Source organism: Belonocnema kinseyi, chromosome 6, assembly GCF_010883055.1.
Source record: "Belonocnema kinseyi isolate 2016_QV_RU_SX_M_011 chromosome 6, B_treatae_v1, whole genome shotgun sequence".
NCBI classification, from domain to species: Eukaryota; Metazoa; Arthropoda; class Insecta; order Hymenoptera; family Cynipidae; genus Belonocnema; species Belonocnema kinseyi.
This window is the reverse complement of record NC_046662.1, coordinates 71,882,441-71,907,012: the sequence shown is the minus strand read 5'-3', so window position 1 is coordinate 71,907,012 and position 24,572 is coordinate 71,882,441. Positions and strand designations below refer to the sequence as shown.

Here is a 24,572-nt window from a genome sequence, read left to right as displayed (position 1 = left end):
TAATAAATCTGATATAGACCTCGGATTACTTATTGAATATATTTGACAAAATTATTGATTTCAACAGAAAAAGAATTTAAATGATGTCAATATTTTGTATTCAACTTTTAACGTATTGGATAGCGACAAATTAGTGTAAATTTATAGAAATGTATTATTAAAATAACCCCGAGGACATAACAAAATATTTATTATATTATATTTTATTTAAATTTTAAGAACAATATAACTTTATCCTCACTTTTTTAGGAAAAAGTTACTTTCACTTTTTAAAGGAAAATAATTTAATTAAATCAATTTGTATTAAATTTTATAATAATCTATGATATAAAAACTGCTTTTCAATATTTTGTAATTGCACTTTTTCTCTTTTTCCTATTATTTAGAAACTTCCCCTTTCTCTTGTTTTTTTTTTCAAATACAAACTGAATTAATGGAACCCTAAGAAGACAGTTTGGTTTTTTTTTTATCAGAAAAGTCATATTTTTTCAAAAAATTAACTTTTTTGTTGTAAATTAAATTTTTTCTGAAAGATTCTTCTTCTTAACTTGAAAATGTAACTCTTTGGTTATAAATGCAACTGCTTTTGGTTTCAGTTTAATCTTTTTTCTTCGATGTTTCGATTATTTTACTGAAACTGCAACTATTTGGTTCTAAATGCAACTGTTTCATTGGAAATTAATTGTTTTAATTAAAATTTCAGGTGTTTGGTTGATGATTCATCTTTTTGTTTGAAAATTACTTTTTTTTGTTGTAAATTGATCTTTTCAGTAAAAAAAGATCAAAGTTTTTTCGAAGTTTTGTACTTTTTAGCATAAAAACTCAAATCTTTCGATAAAAAGTTAGTTATTTGTTTAGAAAATTAGTCTTTGTGGGTTAAAAATGTTAAAAGTAAAAGTTGAATAATCATCTTTATTCAGAATTCAACTTTTTTTCTTGCAGCAACTTCAAATATTTGGTAAAAATTTCTTTTTTTGTTCCATAGAAAATTAATTTTTGGGTGAAAAATTGATCTTTTTTGGTTGAAAATTAGATTTTTGTTCATTACAAATTAATTTTGCTAACAGATAACTTAACTATTCCTTTTTTTTTATTCAAAAATTAATTTTTTTAGCCATACATTCAACTATTTGGTTTAAAATTCGTATTTTCGGATAGAAAATTAATGTGCTCGGTGGAAAATTGATCTTTTTGGTTGAAAATTCAACTATTTGATCAAAATTCATATATTTTGTTGCAGTTGCAATATTTATGCTTTTATTTCTGTAATCTAAAGCATTTTAGATTGAATTCAATATGGTACCTAGAATAATTTTATAAACAAGATTTTAAGGCTTTGGGGTCTGCAATATAAAAATTTTAATTATTTTAATTTAGAATTTTCTGGATTTCTATTTCCTATTGTAAAACATCGAAATATAAATACGAGACTTTAGTGTTTAATATTTATTTAGCTTGTTTATAAAATTAATTTTAAAATTTATTCTAGCAATTGTGACCACTAGACACCCGGAAAAATAATCCCTTATCTTTTTTTAGGTGCAAGCTGCGAGAGGAACTAATGACACTCCTACCAAGTCATTGATGCCTAGAAATTCCAGTTATTGTGACAGCTTGAAGAGCTGGAATAGCTTGAATGTGATTAGCTATGATTCAAAAGCACCAGGAAGCTTTTCGTTCAAAATGAACATCAATTCCCAAACCTTTGATAACAATTCGGTATCCTCGTTTCAAAGCAAACTCGACAATCATTCCAAGCTACAAGATTCTTTAATCAGTTCGAGAACAGAATTTGTGAGCAACTGGCTTCTAAATTCCTGCGCTTCTCCAGCAAGTTCTCAAGGAACTGAAAGTTCGACAGGCTGTAAAGAATTCGAAAGACCGAGAGACTCGCCTTTAATAAAAAGAATGAAATTTTTTGATTCTAACAAGGCAATCATACGATCGATTGAATATGCTAAAGTCTCTCTTTCACCTTTCAAAAAAACAATTATCAACTGTAAGGTATACAATAAACATATTATATTATCTTACATTATTTTATTTATTATTTTTAAAAATTTAATTTTATATTATATTATTTTGCTTTATTTTATTTTTTTATATTTATTCTTTCATTATTATATTATGTTATACAATACACGTATTAGAGGCCGTACTTAAATTACATAACGGATTTCTACTCCCATTTTGCCCTGATTTAAGCTTGACCAATTTTTAACTTTCCCAGTCCACTAACATTCAAATATCAGCATTTTAATCTTGCAATATTTTTAACATAGAATCTCTTACAATCGGAATAAAACAATATTTCTCATACAAATTTAAAATTTTCAAATTTATTGATTTTAAACCAAAAAATACTTTTCTATTATCAGAGTGGCCGCTGGACCGGGAAACGGGGAAATGACTTTTAAATAATTACTTGAATTTTCACGTCTTTAAATTATGCTATTGTTTAGCTTACAATGCTCAATTCAACATTTTTTTACTTGAAAATTTTTCCATTTAAAATCGTTATTTCTAAGCTTACATTTTTAATTTAAGGAATTTTGAAATGCTTTCTTAAAGACTTGAACAAATAAAAAATAAAAGCCTTTGATGTTCAAAATTTTGGATAAAAAACATTTTTATTTAATAAATAAATAATTTTTTTTTTAATTTATCTGTGCTTCAAGTAATAACAAGTGAACAAAAACGATTTGACAGAACGATTTTAAACCAGTTCAGAATTTAAGAATTTTCGGATTTTAACGTTAAAACTTAAACCGTTTCAATTTAATAGTCTTAGTCATTAAACAAATGTCCACGTGTGACTGAAAGTTTATCAACTATTTTCAACTTAAAAATAACTTCGTAACAATATATTCTCAATTAAAGGATTTTATTAAATTTAAAATATTGTTTCAGTCTAAAATATTCAATTTTTAACCCATTACATTTGAAATTTTTAATTAAAAAAAAGATTAATTACTGAATATTTAGCAATGTTTGAATTTTTATTTAAGACAATTAATTTGAAACCAAATATTTAAAAGTACAGAATCTTGAACTGAATTGTTTGACATAGAAAACCTGGAATCGTTAAATTTTCGAAAAATGCTTAATTTGCAAGTGAATTTTAAAAATTTTAATGTACAATTTACAAATGAAAATTTGTAGAAAAAATTTGAGTAATTTTAAAAGATATTTAGGAGTTTTAAAAAGATAAAAAATTATCATGCAAATTTTAGAAAGTTTTCTTAAAATCTTCTAGAATCTTTTTTGAAAATTTTGCTTAAATCTTTGAAAAACTTTTTAAATATTCTCTTGAAATAATATTTTGAAATGAAAAATTATTTGTAATTTTCCTGGGAATCTTAAGAAAATGTTTTTATTCTTTTGAAGCCTTTCTCAATTCTTGAAAAGATTCTATTTTTTGTTGTTTAAAATCTACGAAAATCTACATATCTCTTAAAATTACTCAAATTTCGCCTACATATAAGAAATGTTCAATTATTATTTATACATCCAAATTGTAAAGAAATTTTCTAAAATTTGCAGGATTTTCTAAAAAATTTTAGAAAAAATTCAATTAATTTTTAAAGATATTTAGAAGTTCTGAAAAAATTTCAAAAATAATTTTAAATTTAAAACAACTTCTAGATTTCCCAAGATTTTGAAGCTTTCCAAGGATATCGAAACTATTTAAAAAGAAAATAATTGAATTTCTAATTTAAGAAGTATTCAGTTAACATTTTTTCAATTTTTCAATATTTGATGTTTCTATTTGATGTTATTAAAATTCCTTGAAAGTATATACTTTTGAAAATTTTTAAATTCATTGATTGATTTTTTAATTTAGAGCATTGAAAATGATAATGTGGATTTATATTTTTTTATATTGAAAAATGTTAGTACCTTCAATTTTATACGCGTAAATTATTGAGCATTAGAATACAAAAAAAAATTTTTGTATTTAAATATAAAATTTTTGTAATTAAAAACTTTTAAATTTAAATTTTAAAAGTTCAGAATTTAACAGTCCCACTTTGAGTGCTTTCATTTGCAGCTCAGTTTTTATTATCTCAAGTGGAAATTTGTTTAGCTTTAGTGTTCCATTTTTTAAATTTCATTGGCCTAGAAAAATGTTTTTTTCGAACCGGGAAAACCCCGGGAAATGACCGGGAGTTTATTTCGTCAATTAAAATTTCCACCCTGTACCATATAATATGACTTTTTAACAAAATACTTGGATTTTTAAAAAATCCAGTTTTTAACCAAATAATTGAATTTTTAACCTAGAAAGATGAATTCTGAACAAAAAAACTGTAGTAGTTGATATTTCAACCAAAAAAGGATAAAAATTTATTTTTAAAAAGAATTAATTTTAAAACCAAACAGACAAACTTTCAACAAAAATAATGGAATTTTCAACACAAAAAGACGAATTTTCAACAAAGCAGTTGAATTTCCAACCAAAAAGGATGACTAACAAAATGGTTAAATTTTCAAGCAAATCATAAAATTTATAACTAGAATGATAATCTTCAGGAGAAAGCAGCTACAAAAAAAAAAGAAATATAAATATAAATACAAGGCTAATAAATTACTAACAAGGATATTATATCAAGGTTACCAGAAAAATTTCATTTTTTAAATTCTCGGATTTTTCGCTAATCAATTTTTCCTTTTCCCTGACCATTAATGTTTAAAGACGAGAATCTTAAACTTGTAACATTTTTAACCTAGAATCTTTTACAAACCTAGTCTTGTTTGCAAACCTAAAATCTTTTATAAACAGAACAAAACAATTTAAAATTTATTCTGCTTGACATTTATTCAAAGTAATAGAAGGCCCCAGACTTTAACTTCAAATTGCTTAGGGATTGTCCATATATTACGTAAGACGTTTTTCTGTTGTTTGAATAAAGACGAAAATAATATTTTTATCAAGTTGAAAAGGACACAGCGATATAAACAAAAGAAAAATGTCTTACGTAATATATGGACGATCCCTTACCAGAAAACTAGATTTTTTCGAACATTCAACTGTCTTCTAAAAAAATTCTTCTGTTTGTCTCGAAAATTCAACTGTTTGGTTGAAAATGCAACTGTTTTTGCTTTTAGTTTAATCTTTTTTATTAGAAATTTCAACCATTAGATTGATACTGAAAATATTTGGTTCTAACTTCAACTGTTCAGTTGAAAATTAATTTTTTGGTGGTTGATAATTCACAATTTTTTATTGAAAATTACCTCTTTTTATATTAAACATTTCGAAATTAAAACTAAAGCTTTTTCTAAAGCATTTGACTTTTTAGCATAAAAAACTAAACTTTTTTATAAAAATTGAACTCTTTAGTTATAAATTTAGCTTCCATGGCAGAAGATGAACTTTTTTATTAACAATTCTTCTCTTTTCTGATAAAAATTTATCTTCGGTGATTTAAAAATGCAACTATTTGTTTGAGAATTTCTCTCTTTTGGTTAAAAATTATCTTTTTTTGTTAAAAATTCATTTTTTTAAATTAAAAGTCATAGTTTGTAAAATCAATTCTTTTGTTACAGATTTAGCATTCCTAGTCATCTATAAACTATTTTAGTTGACCTTTCAACACCAAACCATGAATTTTAATCAAAATCTAAATTCTCTATGAAAATAGTTAAATTTTCAACCCAAAAAGACGAATTTTCAACAAAACAGTTGAATTTAAAAAAAGAAGACTTTTTAACAAAATTGTTGAATTTTCTAACAAACAATAACATTTGTAACTAAAAAGTTAATCTGCAGGAGGAAGCAGCTGCAAAAAAAAGAAATATAAATATAAATACAAGGCAAATAAATTACTGACAAGAATATTATATCAGGGTTACCACAAAACTTTATTTTGAAAATTCTCTCATTTTTCGCTGACCAATTTTTACCTTTCCCGGGCCATCAATATTCAAAAACTAGAATCTTAAACTTGTAACATTTTTAACCTTAAATATTTTATAAATGGAAGAAAACAATTTTAAATCAAAATGGAAATATTTCAAATTTATTCTACTTGACACTTATTTAAAGTTATAGATATTCCCGGACATTTGCAAGATTTTTTTTCTAAATCCCTTACTATTTCCTGACTAATAAAATTTCTTGCCTTTTTTAATATTGTTTTTGGTCAGATTGGGTTTTCTTTTACGTAATTCAAGTTAGATGAATCATTGTTTTTTTTAAAGATTCATTTGAAAGTCTAGTAATTTTGTAAATTTGTTATTTTACAGAATATGCAGCCTCCAAAGTAGAATTTGATCAAGAAAGAATGAGATAAGTAATGTAAAAAATGATGTACCAAACATAATTTGATGCCTCGGTTGTTTTAAATTTATGAGGTTTAATTTTTATATTTTAAATATTATTTCTATTTTTGTTAATAACTAAGCAGTCTAAACCAAATAAAGATATTTTTGTAACAATATTTTTTCACTGCTTTCTATTATTTGTTTTGAATAATTTTTGGCAAATTAATAGTTATCCAATTGACTTTCAGACAGAGAATTTACGTGATTTAAAAAAATCTCAACTTTGTTGATCTCCTTGCTAAACAATTAAAAACTAAAAGCATTTAAAACTATAATTTCTTGATGAAAAATGATTTTGAAATATTTTAATATTGATTTTAAATGATTAATTAATATTAAAAACTAAACAATTTGAAACTGAATTGTTTGAAATAGCCTTGAATCTTTAAAAATGCAGAGTTTAATTTAAACTTTGAATATTACAATTTTTATTGTTCCATTTTTAATTTGTAAGCGAAGGTGTTGATTTTCAATCTATAAATAATAATTGAACAATTATTAATTCAAAACGATTCAAAACAAAAATAATTTGGCTTCTATTATCAAAAATTTGCATTTAAATCAAATTTTAATCGTTCAATTTTTAATGTTTCTGACTTAAAATAGCTTAAAGTGATATAATTTTGAACACTTACAAATTTATTGATTCATTCTTCAATCTGTATCATTGAAAATTATAGCGTGTATTCATATTTTAGAGAAAGAAAGCTTTAAACTATTTGATTTAGAAATGTTTAAAATTCCAAGGAGTTTCAATTTAATTTTTTAAATTAGAATTTCAGTTTTTATTAGTTCAAATAAAAACATTTTAGCTCTAAGAGTTCGAATTTTTAAAGTTGAATTACCCTAAAAATCGGTGTAAACCGGGATATGGCGGGAGTTTTTCCCATATTAAAAATAGCCACCCTGAATATAGTTCAAGTGAACCTTGAAATATTATTTTCATATTAAATTAAATTTTTATAAAAACAAACTAAAATTATGTTTATTGTCCGTAATAGGTATTTCAAATTTGGCGCGATTACCTTGTTTGAGGAAGTCATGTTTGCCAATAGTGAATAAACCTTTAAATTTTAACCTTTTCCCTTAATTTTGAACTAATTTCAGTATTTTCATTAACTAACATAATTAAAAAGGCTGAAATACCAAAGAAATGTATCTTTCATACAATTTTTGTATTTAAATTCCAATTGAAAGCGAATCTACTTGAAACAGTTTTCTGTTGGTTTTCATGAACCTTTCCTTTTAATGCTCTTTAAATTTTTTCAACGTTTTGTTTTGAAAACCAATTTTTTTGGATTAAATCCACATAAAGCTTAGCCGATGAAGTGATTTAATAATTGAACATGGAACCCGGTACAACGCTATTTTCTTGGGTGCCAAATTTAAAAGATCTGTGTTATTTCTGCTGTACAGTTTCAAATTCACATATTATGACACATGAATTCACCAAGGAAATTCATCACTGTCAAATCATTTACTGCAGGTATTTTAGCTTTTTTTCAGTAATTTAAAAATCCTCTTTCAATAATAAATAATTTAAATTACCACTACTTCAGTGTTCAAGAAAAATTATTCGAAATATTTCCCTATAATGTTTTAAAATACACCAAATCTTCGATTGAGTGATTAAAAATCCGCATATATTTATGTGATTTTAGAACCATTATTAGAATTTTTTCGAGAACATTAGCTTCTCCAGTTCCTAAAAGTGAGCATTGTTTTTATGTGGTTCTTTCGAGGAAATATGCTGAAACTAATCAACTCCAAGAATTTTTCAAGTGGAAAGCTATTCACGTAAGTTGCATAACCTCAAACATATATCTTAAAAACAAATGAACCATTCACCGTAATAGTAGTAATTATGAAATAATAAATTTATTATACAAAAAGACATTAAATAAATAACATTACAAATTTAAACAATTGAAAAATTCATTATTAAACAAATCGTTAAACGTTAAGTCAACCAAATTTTTGAAAGAATTTAATAATAATAATTGACAATTACTTATAATAATCGACAAGTGTGATTTAAAAACTAAATAATAATTAATTTTATAAGACGATTCGGAATCAGTTCACAATTTTAGAATTTGCAGATTTTAACTTTAAAAATTAAACTGTCAATTGGAAAGTATTATTACTTTAAAAATGTAAACGCCCGATTGAAACTTTATAAACTATTTAAAAATTTTGAATAACTTAAAAATAATATATTCATAATTAAAGTATCTGACTGTTGACTTAAAATCAGGATGATTATAAATTAAATATTTAAAACTAAACAAAAAAACTGAAATTTGAACGTTACCATTTTAATTTTTCTATTTTAAAAAAACTTATTTATAAGTCGAAGTTTTGAATTTTGAAGTATAAATAAAAATTGAATCGCTATTATTCTTTTTAAAAACTCGAGTAAGTTGAAGAGATATTTAGTTTTTAAAACTTTTAAAATTAATTTAAAATTTGAAATTGTTTTAAATAATTTAAAGGAAGTGTCTACGTGTATCGACAAAATCCGGATATTCGTATCAAAATTTCGGTGCAAATAGTGCATCGCCTGATTTAAAACTAAATATAGATTTTGGCAGCTTTCGAACAAAAAATTTAGAAACTTATTAACAATTTTGAGGAGCTTCAGAAGAATAAAAACAATTTCCTAGGTAAATTGAAAATGGTTTTTATTTTGAAAATTTAATTTTAAAAGAATATTTAAACAGATTTATAAAGATTTACAAATTTAACAAAAATGAATGGAAGATTTTAAGAATATTTTTTTAATTTATTTTTAAAAAATGTTTATGAAAAATTCGAGTCGTTTTAAAAGATGTTTAGAAGTTCTAAATACCAATTTATTTAAAATTTATTTAAAATTAGAAATGTTAACTTGTAATTAAGAAGTGTTTAGTTTAAATAATAAATATATTTAATAAATAACATTACAAATTTGAAAAATGGAAATATTCATTGTTAAACAAATTTTTAAATATTAAGCTAACCATTTTTTTTAATAGAATTAATAATACTTGAAAATCACTCGTAATAATTGACAAGTGTTTCTCAGTGTGAAGTTGCTTCTGTTTGCAGCTAATATATTCTGTCCGCAGCATGAAGTTTGTTAGAAATTTTTAGAACAAAAAATCTGTTCAACTTTGATTTCAGCCGTTTTTTAAATAATTATTTAAATTTTTATTTTTTAAATTATGATATTCATTTTAGAATGTATAATGCGGAATCAATTCACAATTTCAGAATTTTCAGATTTTAACATTAAAAATTAAACTGTCAGTTGGAAAGTCTTATTATTTAAAAAAAATTTTAACTATTTTTTAATTTTTTAATAATATAAAATAATATATTCATAACTGAATGCTTTTATTAATTTTCAAATATTATTTCAGTCTAAAATATTCCATTTTTAAACCATTCAATTGGAAATTTTTTGTCAAGAAAAAGAACAATTACTTTATATTTAGAAATATCGTGACTGATGATTTAAAATCAGTATAATTATAAATTAAATATTAAAAATTAAACAAAAAAATGGAACTTTAAACGTTACAATTTTAATTGTTCTATTTAAAAAATTTTAATTTGTATTTCAAATTGTTGAATTTTTATGTATAAATAAAAACTGAATAGCTATTATTCTGAGAAAAAATTTTATTAAGTTGAAGAGATATTTAGAAATTTTGAAAACATTGAAAATTAATTTTAAATGAGAAATGGTTTGGAATAATTTAAAGGAAGTGTCTACCGCGTGTACCGTCAAAATGCGACTATTCTTATAAAAATTTCGGTGCAAATAGTCAACGGTCTAATTTAAAACCAAATGTAGATTTTAGCAGATTTCGAATAAAAAATGTAGGTTTTTAAGAATTCTAAAAGGCTTCAAAAGAATAGAAAAAGTATGCTAGAAAAATTGAAAATTATATTTTACTTTAAAAAATTAATTTTAAGAGAATATTTAAAAAGATTTATAAAGATTGGAAGATTTTAAGAATTTTTTTTAATCTATTAGGATTTAAACAAAATTGTAGAAAGAATTCGAATAATTTTAAAAGACGTTTTGAAGTTCTACAAAAATTTTCTAAATAATTTTAAATTTGAAGAAATATAAAAAGAACGTAAATGTTTCAATATTTTAAAATAACATTTTGAAGCATTTTTAAGTTTTGTAAGCTTTGTAACTTGAGTTTTAAATGATTAAAATTCAAGAGCAGAATAAATTTATATTCATTATTATTTTGATTTATTTTTATATTATAACTCTTTTTATTTAAACTGTCAATTCTATTCTTGAAACTTTTTTTCAGTATTCTGATCCTCAGGAAGTCACATTTGAAATTTACAAGAATTGTGCAAAGTATTCTATTATTTATAAATTGTTGCCAGTCTGGAACAGAGTCGGCGAATATTTATGCAAAGGGCAGCATTATTCTGAGCTTACAGACGAACTGGACGCAATCAAATTTGATTTAGACATCAAAGGTAAATTAAATTTTGTGCAACTTTAATTTTTCTAATAAAAGTATATATTTATAATTTATATTTATAAATTTTTCTAATTTAAATTTATAAATAAATTTCTTTATTGGAAGTAATCTGAGTAATCAAAGTAATTAACTTGTAATCCATATATTTTTTTAAGTTGAAATTTAAGTTTTTTGTTGAAAATACGTCTAAGTTGTAGGAAATCGAACAATTTTGTTAAAAAGTCGTTTTTCTGCTTGAAAATTCAATTGTTCTGTTCAAAATTCGTGTTTTTGGATTTAAAATTTAACTATCTGGCCAAATAATTTATTTATATGCTTGAAAATTTAACTATATTATTGCAAATCGTTTGTTTGTTTTTGGATTGAAAATTCATTTCTTGATTATAAATTTGACTATTTTGTTGAATATTCTATTTTTTTGTATAAGAATTCTTTTTTTTTTCTAGAAAATGTATTTCATTTTTGGTTGAAAATTAACATATTTTTAGTTACCACCTCAACTTTGATTTATTGGGATGAAAAATTTTTTTAATACATTTTAATGTACATGCAATTTGGCTGAAAATTAATCTATTTATTTATTTTCTTGGTTAAAAATTGAACTACCTGACCAATATCTGAATTACTTGTTAAATTTGTGTTATTTTAGTTAAAAATTCCTCTTTTTGTTTGAAAATTTTATTATTTTGTTAGAAATTCGTCATTTTTTGGTTGAAATTTTATTTTTTAAATGTAGATTGAACTATTCCAGTCGAATTTATTTGAGTTGAAAATTCACCTCCTTAATTAAAAATCGGACTATTTATTTGAATATTCTATATTTTTGTAAATTTTTTTAAATACAAATTTAAGTTTAAATTTAATTTATATTATTTAGTTAAAAACTCAACTCTTTGGATGAAAAGTTACCTTTTAGTTGAAAATTCAATCGATTGGTTAACAATTTATGCATTGATTTTAAATTCGTTTTTTTTGTTAGAAAACTAATCTTCTCGGTTAAAATGGTATGTTTTTGTTTGAAAATTCAATTCTTTGGTTAAAATATAATCTATTTTTTAGAAAATTCAACAATGTTATGTAAAAGTCTCTTTTTGGTTAACAGTTCAACAGTTTTTCTGAAAATTAGTCTTTTTTGGTTAAAAATTCAACTAGTTAGAAAATACAAGTATTTTCTTAACAATTAAAATCTTGTTGAGAAAAAAAAAACAATTTTCTAGATAAATATCCTTTTTGTTTGAAAAGTTAGAAGATTTCTTTCGAAATTCGTCTTCTTGGTTGAACTCGACTGTTGTTTTTTTTTATATTTTAAATTAAAATTTGTTTGGGCTGAAATATCAACTATTACATTTTTCGTTTTGAGAATTCATCTCTTTTAGTTCAAAATTAATCCATTTTTTGGAAAAGTCCTCAATATTGTTTTTTGGGTTAAATATTAATTTTTAACCTGAGAATTTAACTATTCTATTTGAAGTCAAACATTTATCTTTTTCGTTAGAAAATTCAACTATTTGGGTGCAAATGTATCTTTTTCAGTTGAAAATGTATCTATGTATTTTGTTAAACAATCATCTTTTCGATAGAAAATTAATGTTCTTGGTTTAAAAATGCAGTATTTTGTTGTAAATTCAAAAATTTTGTTAAAAAGTTATCCGTTTTCGTTAAAAAATATACTTAGAAGAAGGACTATTCCTGCAATTCAATCCAGTGAAACTGAAACTTACTTCCTTAAGTTTGGAAGTAATTGGAGTGACTGGATCGACTTTAGTGACATTCCAAAATAATCCTAAAATGCCGATTACTTTTCGACATCAAAAGGCTCATATCATAGCTTATATCTTGCCTAGGTATAAATATTATACTTTTTTTTACCAATATTAAATGTTGAGTTTATTATCTGCTTAATTAATTCCTATTCATATTATTTTTCAGCTTGAAAAAGTGCAAATTACTAAAAGTTACAAAAGAAATTCCCAATACTTGCAAATTTAAACAATATCATGTGATTCGAGATCACTGGAAGAATATGGTAATTATTAACTGCAGGTCTATATTTATTTCTGAATTTCCCTGAATTCTTTTGAAATATTTTATCGTATTTTAAAAGATTTCACGAAATTTTTAATTATATTATTTTAACTAAATTGAAGAAACTTCAAAGGATTTCATGGTATTTTTTTAAAACTTCAAGGAATTTTAAAGAACTTTGAAAAGTTTTTAGGGATTTCAAAATATTTTAAGGTATTTTAAAATATTCCAAAGAATTTTTAATAAATTTCAACAATTCAAAGGTATTTTAAAGGATTTTAAAAGTATTTCCAAAACTTCCAAGGAACTTTCAAGAGCTTTAAAACGTTCTAATGGATTAACAATATTTCATAGGCTTTTCGAATTTTAGGGTATTTTCAAAGATTCCAAAGAATTTTTGATAGATTTCATTTATTCAAAGGTATTTCAAAGGATTGTTAAGTTTTTAGGGTATTTTCAAAATTTCCAGTGAATTTTTAAGAGCTTTAAAAAGTTTAAAGGGATTTAAAGATATTTCGTTGGCTTTTAGAATGTTAGGGAAGTATTTTGAAATATTTTTTAAATTCCAAAGAATTTTTTATGTGTTTTAATGATTTGAACATATTTCAAAGGATTTTTGAGATTTTAGAGTTTTCAAGACTTTTAAGGAATTTTCAAGAGCTTTAAAAAGTTTTAAATTATTTCGAAATGTTTCAAACGATTTGAAACTTGTAATTTTTGTTACTTTAAATTATACAAAAATATTTTTAATAGATTTTTATATTTCGAAGATATTCCAAAGGATTGTAGGATTATAGGGTGATTTTTTAAATTTCCAAGGAATTTTCAATAGCTTTAAAAAGTTTCAAGGAATTTAAAGATATTTCATAGGCTTTTAGAATTTTATGGTATTTTCAAAGATTCCAAGGAATTTTTAATAAATATTATTAATTCTAAGGTATTCCAAAGGATTTTAAGGAATACAGGGGTTTTTCAAAACTTCCGAAGAATTTTTAAGAGTTTTAAAGAATTTTAAGGTATTTGAAAAGATTGCAAAGGACTTGAAATATTTTAAAAGATTTCAAAATTTTTTTAATGGGTTTCCATAATTGGCAGATATTTGAAAGAATTTTTGAGATTTTAGAGTATTTTCAAGACTCCACGAATTTGCAAGAACTTTAAAAAGTTTTAAGGGATTCTGAAATATTTCAAAAGATTTGCGATGTGTACTTCAGGTTACTTTAAAAGATTCTGAAACATTTTTAATAGATTTTAATATTTTGAAGATATTCCAAAGGATATTTAGCATTTTAAGCTATTTTTAAAACGTCGAAAAAGAATTTTCAAGAACTTTAAAATGTTTAAAGAGAATTCATTGCGAATTCATGATTAATCTTCATTAATTTTTCTTGAATTTTTTGTAATTTACTTAAATTCTTCTGAATTCACTCAATTCTCCTCAATTCAACGGATTGTTTTCAGTTTTGTTTAATTCATTTTGATTTCAGAAGAATCTTTTCACTTGATTTTTTCTAAATTCATTCTATTCAATGGATTTTTTTTTAGAATTGTTTCATTCATTCTGAAAATTTGTATACTCTCCTTGATTTTTAAAAAACTTTCATCGAATTCTTCTCATTTATCTTAAATTCCTCAAAATTCACTCGAATTTTACGGAAATCAATTTAATTTTTTCCACTTCATTTGAATTATTTTATATTCAGCTTGAACTTTGTTGAAATAAATTTATTAACGCACATTAGTCACTTTTATTCGCTTTTGGGTTAGAAATTAGACACTTTTGGTCACATTAGAAATGTATTCTTTAAATATTTATGGCCAGGGAAAATAAAAAAATAGGAAAAGGTCAGGAAATTTTGAAAATAAAGTTTTTCCACCACCCTGTATATGTTATAAGAATATTTTTATCTTACTGACTTTTTGTCCTGGTATAAAAAAATCAAAATTGTCCAATCTTTGTAGTATGGAATCGTGTTACCAAAAAAGAAAGAAGGCATCAATTTCTACGAGCTCTCATTTGAAGGATTTGAAGAACGCACCTTCGTTTATCCGGAGACTTGCTTGCAAGCTAAATTGCCAAAAATTATTGAGTGTTGTAATCAGGCGGATATCACACATCAATTTTTGGAAGACCTGAAAGTGAAAGTTCCCCAAATTTGTGGCAAAGAGCTTTCCTTTGTTTATCAAAACGTTAAACCTATCGAGAATTTTCTCAAGCCAAACGAGGTAATCTACAAAAATTCTTTTTCATTTAAATTTAATTTTACAATAATAAAAAATTCGTTATCTATTTTTTAGGTACATGCTTCGAGGGGAATTAATGACACTCCTTCAAAGTCATCGATATCTGGAAATTCAAATTTTTTTGAAAGCTGCAGTCTGAAAAGCTCCAACGTGTTTACCTATGATCCAAAAGCAACGGGAATATTTTCGTTTAAAATCAACTTTAATTCCAAAACCAAAAGCTCAGCTGACAATTTGGCATCTTCGTTTAAAAATAAACTGAACAATTCTTCCAAGTTGCAAGATTCTGAAATCAGTTTGAGAAGCGAATCTGTGAGCAACTGGCTTCTAAATTCCTGTGATTCTCCAGGAATTTCTCAAGAAACTGAAAGTCAAACAAGTGTGAAAGATTTTGAAAAATCGAGAGACTCGCCTTTGAAAAAAAGAATGAAATTTTCGGGTCCTAAGAAGGCAATCATACGGTCGATTGAATGTACCAAAGTCTCTCTTTCACCTTTCAGAAGAGCGAATATGAAAAATAAGGTATTATACAATATATATGCACAGGGTGTCTACCCTACCTGAAAAATCTGGAATTTTCAGATAACTTTTATACGGGGGAAACCTCCCCACAGCAGATAATCTCAAAAAATACTTATATATGTTAAATAATTCATTTAATTTAATCAATACTTAAAACACTATACGTGTTCGTAAATTGAAATTATTGCTTTTTTTTATTTCAGCTCTTAATTCATGATTATCAGGATGGCGACTTGATCAGGAATTTTATTGACTGGTAAAAAGCCAGGAATTTACTTCTGATCGCAGCAAAATTCAAGTTTTTTATTATTATTTTTTTTTTGTTTATTTAGAAAAGTGATTTATACTTTATCTAGAATCGCGGAGAATAAAAGTGCCGTTATTAGATTACGGATTTATTTACTTATTTGCGGTTTTTGGATATTAGATTTTTTAGATTATCTCAGTTTAAACTATTCAAATTATAATTTATTATTGTTCAAGAGTACTTATCTTTGTTGAAATTAGTAGTTGTTCTCATACATCTAAAGATTTCACATTACAATAAAAAATTAAGAATATAAGATAAGATACATAATATTAATTAACTTATTTTATCAAGTAAAACTATTATTTAATGCACTTGAATTAACCTAGAAAATTTAACTATTTCACTGTGAATACTCGAGAAATTAAAGGTTTTTTTTTTTAGGAATCGAGCTTATCGTATGATTTAAACTTTAAAGAATGTAACATTACTTGAGTCTGATTTTCTTCATTTTTTTCTATACTTTATTGGGAATGGTGGTCTACCATTTCGCCATCTGGTGCCGAGCACTGGAACTAAAAAGAGTAGGTACCATTTTAAAGATGTACATTAATTTTTGCATAAAAGTGTTTTTATAATATTTTTTTAAAATATAAAACTCGTGTAAAATTAAATTTTTTATAAACTGAACACTTCTTGAATTAAAAGCTAAATTATTTATATTTCAAATGTTTAAAAAGCCTTAAAATGCTTTCAAATTTTATTTGAAAATCTGAAACATGTTTACATTTTTTTCTTCAAATTTGTTACTATTTTTAAAATTAATTCAAAACTTCTAAAAATCCTTTAAAAATAATCGAATTTTTTTAATTCTGTCAAATTAAATGAATTTCCTTAAAAGCTTTCAAATTGATTCTCGATAATTTCTTAAATCTTTCTAATTTTTTTTTAAATATTCACTTAAAATTATCTTTTTAAAGGTGCAAAATCATTTTTAATTTTCCTAAAAAAAAGTTTTTCATTTGCCCGAAGCGTTTTAAAATTCTTAAATAGATTAAAAATTTTTTGTTTAAAATCAGCAAAATCTATATTTTGTTTTAAATGATGCCGTGAGCTATTTGCACTGAAATTTTGTTACTAATAGCCGGATTTTATCGGTACACGTAGGCACTTTGTTTAAATCATTTCAAATTTTAAGTTAAATTTGCATTTTTTCAATCTTTTAAATATTTCTTTAACTTCCTTGAATTTTTTTAAAGAATAATATGTGTTCAACAATTTTACATACTTATTAAATTTTTTTAAATAGAACAATTAAAATTTAAGGTTCAAAATTTAGTTTTTAATATTTAACTATAATTACTGATTTTAAATAAGCAGTAAGATATTTCTAAATATTAATTAATTCTTATTTTTCTTAGATAAAAAATTTGAAATCCAATGGTTAAAAATGTAATGTTTCAGACTACAATATAACGTGAAATTTAATCAAAGCTTTTAATTGTGAATATATTATTTTGAAGTTATTTTAAAATTAAAAATAGTTTATAAAGTTTCAATCGGACGTTTACATTTGTTTAACAAATAAGACTTTCCAATTGAAATAGTTTACATCATTTTTAACGTTAGAAACTAGAAATTCTAAAATTGCGAAACTGATTTAGAATCGTCTTGTAAAATTAATTATTATTCACTTTGTAAATCTTAAAAAGCAGTTCAATTTTAAAAATCACTATTAATTTATATTGACAGTTGATCAACTAAAAATATTTTTTATCTAAAATCTTCGATTTCAAACGCTTCTAATTTTTAGTGGCTTAAGTTTTTAAAACTTCATTTTAAAATTCTTTAAAATAAAATGTACACTTAAAAATTCAAATCTAAAATTAAAAATGTGTTAAAGTGGAAGATTTTGGAAAGACGCATTCTAAAATGAATTACATATATAATTGACAAAGATCACAATTTAACTAATTATTTTTAAAACGATGGCAATCACAGTTAGACAGACTTTTGTCTATAAATTTATCAAATTCCCGGGAAAAAAATAAATTGACTGTCATTTTCCGGTCTCACAAGATTTTCGACTTCCCGGTCCAGCGGCCACCCTCCGATTGGTATTTAAATAAGAATTCTATCCTAACTTTTAGATCAGTTCTTAAATAGTAAATACTCCATGTATAAATTGATGAAAATTTACTTTGAGTTCATCTTTGCTCCAAAATACGTCCATTTAAGTTTATAATTTTTTGAAAATCCCAATAAATGAAACAAAGATTGTTTTTTTTTTTAAGAAAAATATTTCTGTAAAAAAATATGTTTTTTCACCTTATTAGATTTAAATTCTATCTAAACCCCTTTGTTTCCAAACAATACTCATTTTTATTATTCAATCAATACTTTAACTCAGCAAAAAAATCGTTAACACACTTTTATGCGGAAATTAAAATGGATCTTTAAAATCGTACCTATTCTTACTAGTTCGGATTTTTGTCACAAGGTGGCGTATCGCAGTTTAACTATTCCCATTAAGACAAAGAATTCTTACTTTTTTCCATTATAAAAAAAACTCTTGAAATTTTTGCTCTGATATTTTTTCATTGACTTAAGTTTTATAATCCAACTGATGATATTCTAAAGATACAGAAACAATCATTTTTTTAATATAAAAAAATGGATTTCTCATGTATTATTCGCTTACTCGTCATTTATCCTGTCTTGAATAGGAAATTTTGGAAAATAATTATCGTTTTTATTTATGGACAGGGAGAGTTTCCGTGAGTGAATATAATTTCACTTGGAAGAGGGGATTTTTGACATTGAATGAGAATTATTTAAAAGAATTATAATTCGGATTTAGAAGAAAGGTGTTTAAAAAATCCCTGCTCCAAATCAAAATGCATCACAATTCAAAAGTTCCTTCTTCCAAATAACAAAAAAAAAGAAAGTACTTCTAAAAAACTATACTTTTTATATATGTTTTTATTGAGAATTATATTCTCAACAGAAAATTCAACTATTCTATTTTTAGTTAAAAATTTATCTTTTTTTTTTAATTAAAATTCAACTTTTTAGTTGTAAATTGATATTTTTTATTTAAAAATTAAACTGTTTGTTTACAATTTTTTGTAGTTTGTGGAAAATTGTTCTTTTTTTTGTAGAAAATTAATCTTCATTATTAAGAATTCATCTTTTTGGTGTTGAAAACTGATCTTTTCGAGTTCCAAATTCAACAATTTGGCTGAAAATTGGTGGTTGTACATTGAAAATTCAACTATTTCGTTGAAAGTTCACGTCTTTTATTAAAAAATAGATTTTTTGTTGACAATGGCCTTTTTATTTGAAAATTAATCTCCTTGTTTAAAAATTTTTCTTTTCGATTAAGAATTAGAGAATGTATTACAGTTCCATAATTATCATTTTAGTTGAAAAGTCATCTTTTAGGTTGAAAATAAAATGACTTGGTTGAAACTTAAACTCTTTTGTTAAAAATTAATTTTTTGGTTGAAGATTTATTATTTTAATTAAAATACCATTTCTTTTGTTGAAAAATGAGCTATTTGATTGAAAAACTTGTCTTTTCTTTGAGTGAAGAGGAATTTTTTGCCGAAAATTTAACCATTTTGTAGAAAATTTGTTTGTTTTTTGGTTAAACTGAAACTTTTTTCGTGTTAACTGAAAACTTAACTACTATTCGAGTTAGATATTCCATAATTTTAGTTAAAAATGTATCTCATTGATCATTGTTTGTTTTAACTTTAAAATTAATTATTTCAGTCTTGGTTGAAATTTCATTTTTTTTAGTAAACATTAATTTTTTCGGGGTTTAAAATTGAACTATTCCAATTGGAGATTTATCAGTTTAGTTGAAAAGTCATCAGTTAGGTTAATAATTACTTTTAAAAATGAAAAATGTAACTACTGCATTTTTCAGCTATTTGGTTGAATACTTGTCTTCTTTAAGTTACAATTCAAATATTTCGTTAAAAATTTATTTATGTTTTTGAAAACTGGTATTTTTGGGTAGAAAATTAATAACTTTATTTGTAAATTAAGGTTACTGTTTAAAAATTCATCTTTTTGTTTGGAAATTCAAGTATTCAAGTTAAATATTCATAATTTTAGTTTGAAATTCAACTGTTCCAGATGAAGATTCCTAATTTTATTTGAAAATTCATTTATTAATATTGAATGTTACTTTTAGTTGACCTAGAAAATTAAAGAGACTTGATCGGGAAATGCATTATCTACTACAGGGAGGTTTCTTCTACCTAAAAAACTTGGAAATGTCAGGGAATTTTTGTTTGAAGTCAAGGAATTTTTTCGAGAACGTGCTTAATTTTTTTTTATTGCAATATAAAATTAAATAAGGATGATTCTTCATTTCTAAAAGTAGCTTTATTAAATGTTTTTTTTCAACATTTTTTTTTAACTGAAAATTGAACTAATCTGTTTTTAGTTGAAAACTCAAATATCTGGTTAAAAAGTCATATATTTTGTTTATAATTCTTATTTTTTTGTAGAAAATTAATCTTGTTGGTTGAAAATTAATTTTTTTTGCTCACAAATTTAAAAGTTTGTTTACAATTCTTTCTCCCTCTTCAATGAAAACTCTTGCTTAGTTAAAAAAATATCAACTGCTACATTTTTCGTTAAGAATTAATATTTTGGAATAAAAATTCAATTACATGGTTGAAAATTAATCTGATTTGTTGAAAATTAATTTTTTTCAAAGATTCACGATTTTAATTGAAAATTCACCTCATTTGTTAAAAAATGAGTTATTTTGTTGAAAGTTCGTTTTTTAGTTAGCTGAAATGAATTTTTTTACTGAAAATTTAATCATTCAATTTTTGGCTGCAAAATTATCTTTTTTAGTAGAAGTTAATTTTTTTGTTACAAAGTAATCCTTTCGTTGAAAGTTCTATTATCATATTTAAAAATTCATTTTAGTGAAAGATACAAATTTTTGTTATAAAATTCAATTATTCCATTTGAAAATTCATGACTTTGTTTAAAAATGTAACTATTTTTTAAACATAAGTTGTTTTTTTTAAAATTATTTTATTTTTACTGAAAATGTAACAATTTAAATTCTTCAACTAAAACTTTAACTATTGCATTTTTATTTGAAAATTCGTCTTTTTTAGTACAAATTAATCTTCTTGTTTGAAAATTCGTCAGTTTGTCTACAAATTAATTTTTTAACTGAATATTTAAATATTCAGTTTTCAGTTGAAAATTCATCTTTTTACTTAAAAATCAAACCATTAAACCTCTTATTGATTAGAAAAATTATTTTTTTGTTTGAATATTTATCTTTTTGTTTGAAGATTCGTTTATTTGGTTGAAAATTCAAGTAATTCAGTAAAATATTTATAATTTTACTTGAAAATTTGTCTTTTTGGCTGAAAATAAAACAACTTGGTTGAAAGTTAAACTTTCTTGATAAAACTTGTTCGTGTATTTCGTTGAAAATTCGTTTCTTAAAAAGGAATAATCTTTTTTGTTTAAAATGCCAATATTTTAGTTAAAGATTCAGCATTTTATTTAAAATTTCATCAATTTGGTTGAAATTTAATTTTCTAACCGGGAAATTTAACGATTTCATTTTTGGTTAAAAATTTAGCTCATCTATTTGGTTGAAAATTTGTCTTTTTTTAATTGAAAATTCTACCATTTCGTTGAAAATTCATGTATTTTGTTGTAAATCCGTATTTTTTAGTGGAAAATGAATAGTCTTGTTTGAAAATTCCTTTTTTTTTAATTTAAGTATTTCAACTAAATATTCATCATCTTAGTTGAAAATGTATCTTTTTGTTTGAAAATAAAAATACTTGGTTGAAAGTTAAACAATTTCGTCAGAAATTCATATTTATGATCTGAAATTTATCCATTAGGTTTGCTATTTCTTTGGTAGAAATTTAATTTTTTTTTACTGAAAATTTAACAATTATATTTTTGGTTGTCAAGTGATCTGTTTTAGTTCAAAATTCAACTATTTGGTTATGAATTCATTTATTTTGTTGGAAAATCGTCTTTCAGGGTATAAAAATTAATCTTTTTGGTTCAAAATTCTACTATTTGGTTAAAAATTCATCTATCTTGTTGAAAATGGAATATTTTTACTTGAAAAGTTAGGAATTTGAAGTGTTTTAAATTGAATTTTATATAGTATCTACATTTATTTTACCTATCTGTGCACTGAATATTAAGTATAAGAAGGTAAAATAAAAAAATAATAAAGTTTGTTTAAATTATTATTTAAATTCCCGGACTTTGGCCACAAAATATTTAATTAATTTATGGTGCTAATATATTTAAGAATATCTTGTAATATAATTTCTCAAAGCTTTCTAAATTAAACATAATAATTGATTTCCTAGAAACTGAAAAAAAATTATAATAAACTCGCTAAACTGTATATATATTTCGAGCGCATTATTTAAAAAATTGCAAAATATTTGAATTTTTAAAATTATAAAAAAATTATATCTGGAAAACCTAAAATTGTCAGGGAATTTTTTCCAGGATTTGAGTAGGCACCCTGATATATTAAATGAAGCATTATTTTTTTATTACATTTTTTTAGAAAGACAAGTAATTATCTATATTTCTTATTTTACAGAATATAGATGTTCCAAGATTATAATTTGACTTAGAAAAAATCAGAGAACTAATGTGAAGAATACTGTGGCATACATAATTTGGTGCATCAGTTATGTTAAGTTTATGAGCTTAATTTATTTATTTTAAACATTGTTATTTCTAATTTTTGTTACAAATTATGGAGTCTAAGACAAATAAAGGTATTTTTGTAATTCTTACACTACCGGCGTTTATTTGTGTTGGGAGCTATTAAAGATGATTTTATTAATATATTCGCCAGAAAGTGCGCATGATTTAAGAAATCAGTGCTAGTCCCTTTTGCTCTATTTAAAATTGAGGTAATATCCACAATATTATAAATCTTACATAACTTATTATAAAGATTAATTTTAATTTTAATATTTTCTTTTCCGGGAAAATTATTTTACAATTTAGAACTGTGAGTAAATTAATCAATTGTGTCTTCAAAGTTATTTAAAAAATAAAATAAAAATTCATTTTATTATCAAATGGATAATTTACAAAAATTTCATGTCCCATGATATAATCCCATTTAAAGTAAGTTAGATTTTAACTTTTTTTAAATGGTAAATTAAATTGTTAACATATCAATAATAAAATCATTAAGTTTATGAAGCACAATTCTTCAACTTTTTACTTTAAAAAATGTTCCGTTTCAGGTCTTCATTTTTAGACGTACATTTTCAATTTAAAGAATTTAAAACTTCTTTTTTAAAGACTTAACTAAAAATTAAAAGCGTGTGAAAGTTAAAAATTTGAAGAAAAAAACGGATTTAAGCTGATCAACTGTAAATATAAATTAATTACTGATCTTTAAAATTGAACAATAAATATTATTTTACAAGGCGATTCTGAATCTATTCTAAATTAAACAATGCACAGATTCTAACATAAAAAATGGAATGGTTTCTAAATAAAATTAATTAATATTTAAATTAATAGATTCTCACTTAAATGTTTTTATTCAATTTCAAGTTATACTCAGGTATTTTCCAGTCAAAGTATTCCATTTTTTAATTCGTACAATTTGTAATGTTTTAATTTTAAAAATTAGCAATTATTAATCAAATATTCAAGGATAAACAAATTTTATACTGAAACTAAAAATAATGAGATTTCAATTTAAAAAAGCTTCAGTATCAATACAAAATATTGAAATCGTTAATTTTTCAATTTAAATAATTAAACATTCAAAAATTTTAGTTTAAGACCATGTAATATTTATCCTATGTCTATAATTTACCGACATTTTCTTCGCAAAAACATACGTCAACACGAATTAAGTTTTCGAGGTGAAAATTAAATAAATAAGGAACGTTTATATTTTTTCTAAATTTTTGGAACTACAAAAACAATGTTAAAAATATTTTTAATTAAAAAGTTTAAAAATTGAACAGTTCACATTTTTTGTTTAAGAAATATAAATCAATGTTATTAATTTGAATGGTCTAAATTGAAAAATGAATCAATAAATTGGTAAGTGTTCAAAATAAAAAAGAATTTAAACCAATTTTAGGTTAGAAACATAATTTGACCAATTAAAAATTCTCATTTCACAAATGCAATACTTTAACTTACAAATTTAAAATGTTGAAAAAAAATAAAATTGTAACTTTCGAAATTTAAATTTGGCACTCTGACATTTTAACGAATTGTTGCGAAAATGATATTGGTAAGGTAGGAATTAGGTAAGTATTACATGGCCTTACCGGAATTTAATTTCAAAATGTCTAAAACTTATGTTTTATATAATTATTGAGCGTTTTAAGTACAAATGTCTGAATTAAACATTTGTTTGGTTTCTTTTTAAAAACTATCTACTTCCAAAGTTTTCCAATTGGAATATTTTAATTCGGAGTTTTGATCACTTCAAAAGTTCCAATGAAGAAATTTTTAGCTTTGACAGTTCGAATTTTTAAATTTTAATGACCGTGAAAAATGTTTGCACACCGAAAAATGATTCGGAATTTTTCTCTCATTTAAAACTGTCATCCATAGACTTTTATTCATAAAATTGTTTCTATAAACCAAACATATTAATAATTTTTTTAATTTGAAATTTCGCGCGTTTCAACGAC

The 24,572-nt window shown here is 23.5% G+C and overlaps 2 protein-coding genes across 2 annotated transcripts in view; both read left to right on the top strand.

The window, feature by feature from the left end:
• Positions 1-6,386, top strand: part of LOC117175008 (uncharacterized protein C18orf63-like) — an 11,969-nt gene extending 5,583 nt beyond the window's left edge. The window contains exons 7-8 of the mRNA XM_033364502.1: positions 1,540-2,004; positions 6,250-6,386. Coding sequence (XP_033220393.1) covers positions 1,540-2,004; positions 6,250-6,270 — 486 coding nt within the window. The 3' untranslated portion in view covers positions 6,271-6,386. The remainder of the gene's footprint in view (positions 1-1,539; positions 2,005-6,249) is intronic.
• Positions 6,387-7,391: 1,005 nt separating this feature from the next.
• On the top strand, positions 7,392-22,691 carry LOC117174477 (uncharacterized protein C18orf63-like). The gene is made up of 8 exons (XM_033363629.1): positions 7,392-7,813; positions 7,989-8,124; positions 10,647-10,821; positions 12,502-12,670; positions 12,756-12,852; positions 14,814-15,077; positions 15,150-15,617; positions 22,493-22,691. The coding sequence occupies exons 1-8, from the start codon at positions 7,674-7,676 to the stop codon at positions 22,514-22,516; spliced, it is 1,473 nt and encodes a 490-aa protein (XP_033219520.1). The 5' UTR covers positions 7,392-7,673; the 3' UTR covers positions 22,517-22,691.
• Positions 22,692-24,572: the final 1,881 nt, after the last annotated feature.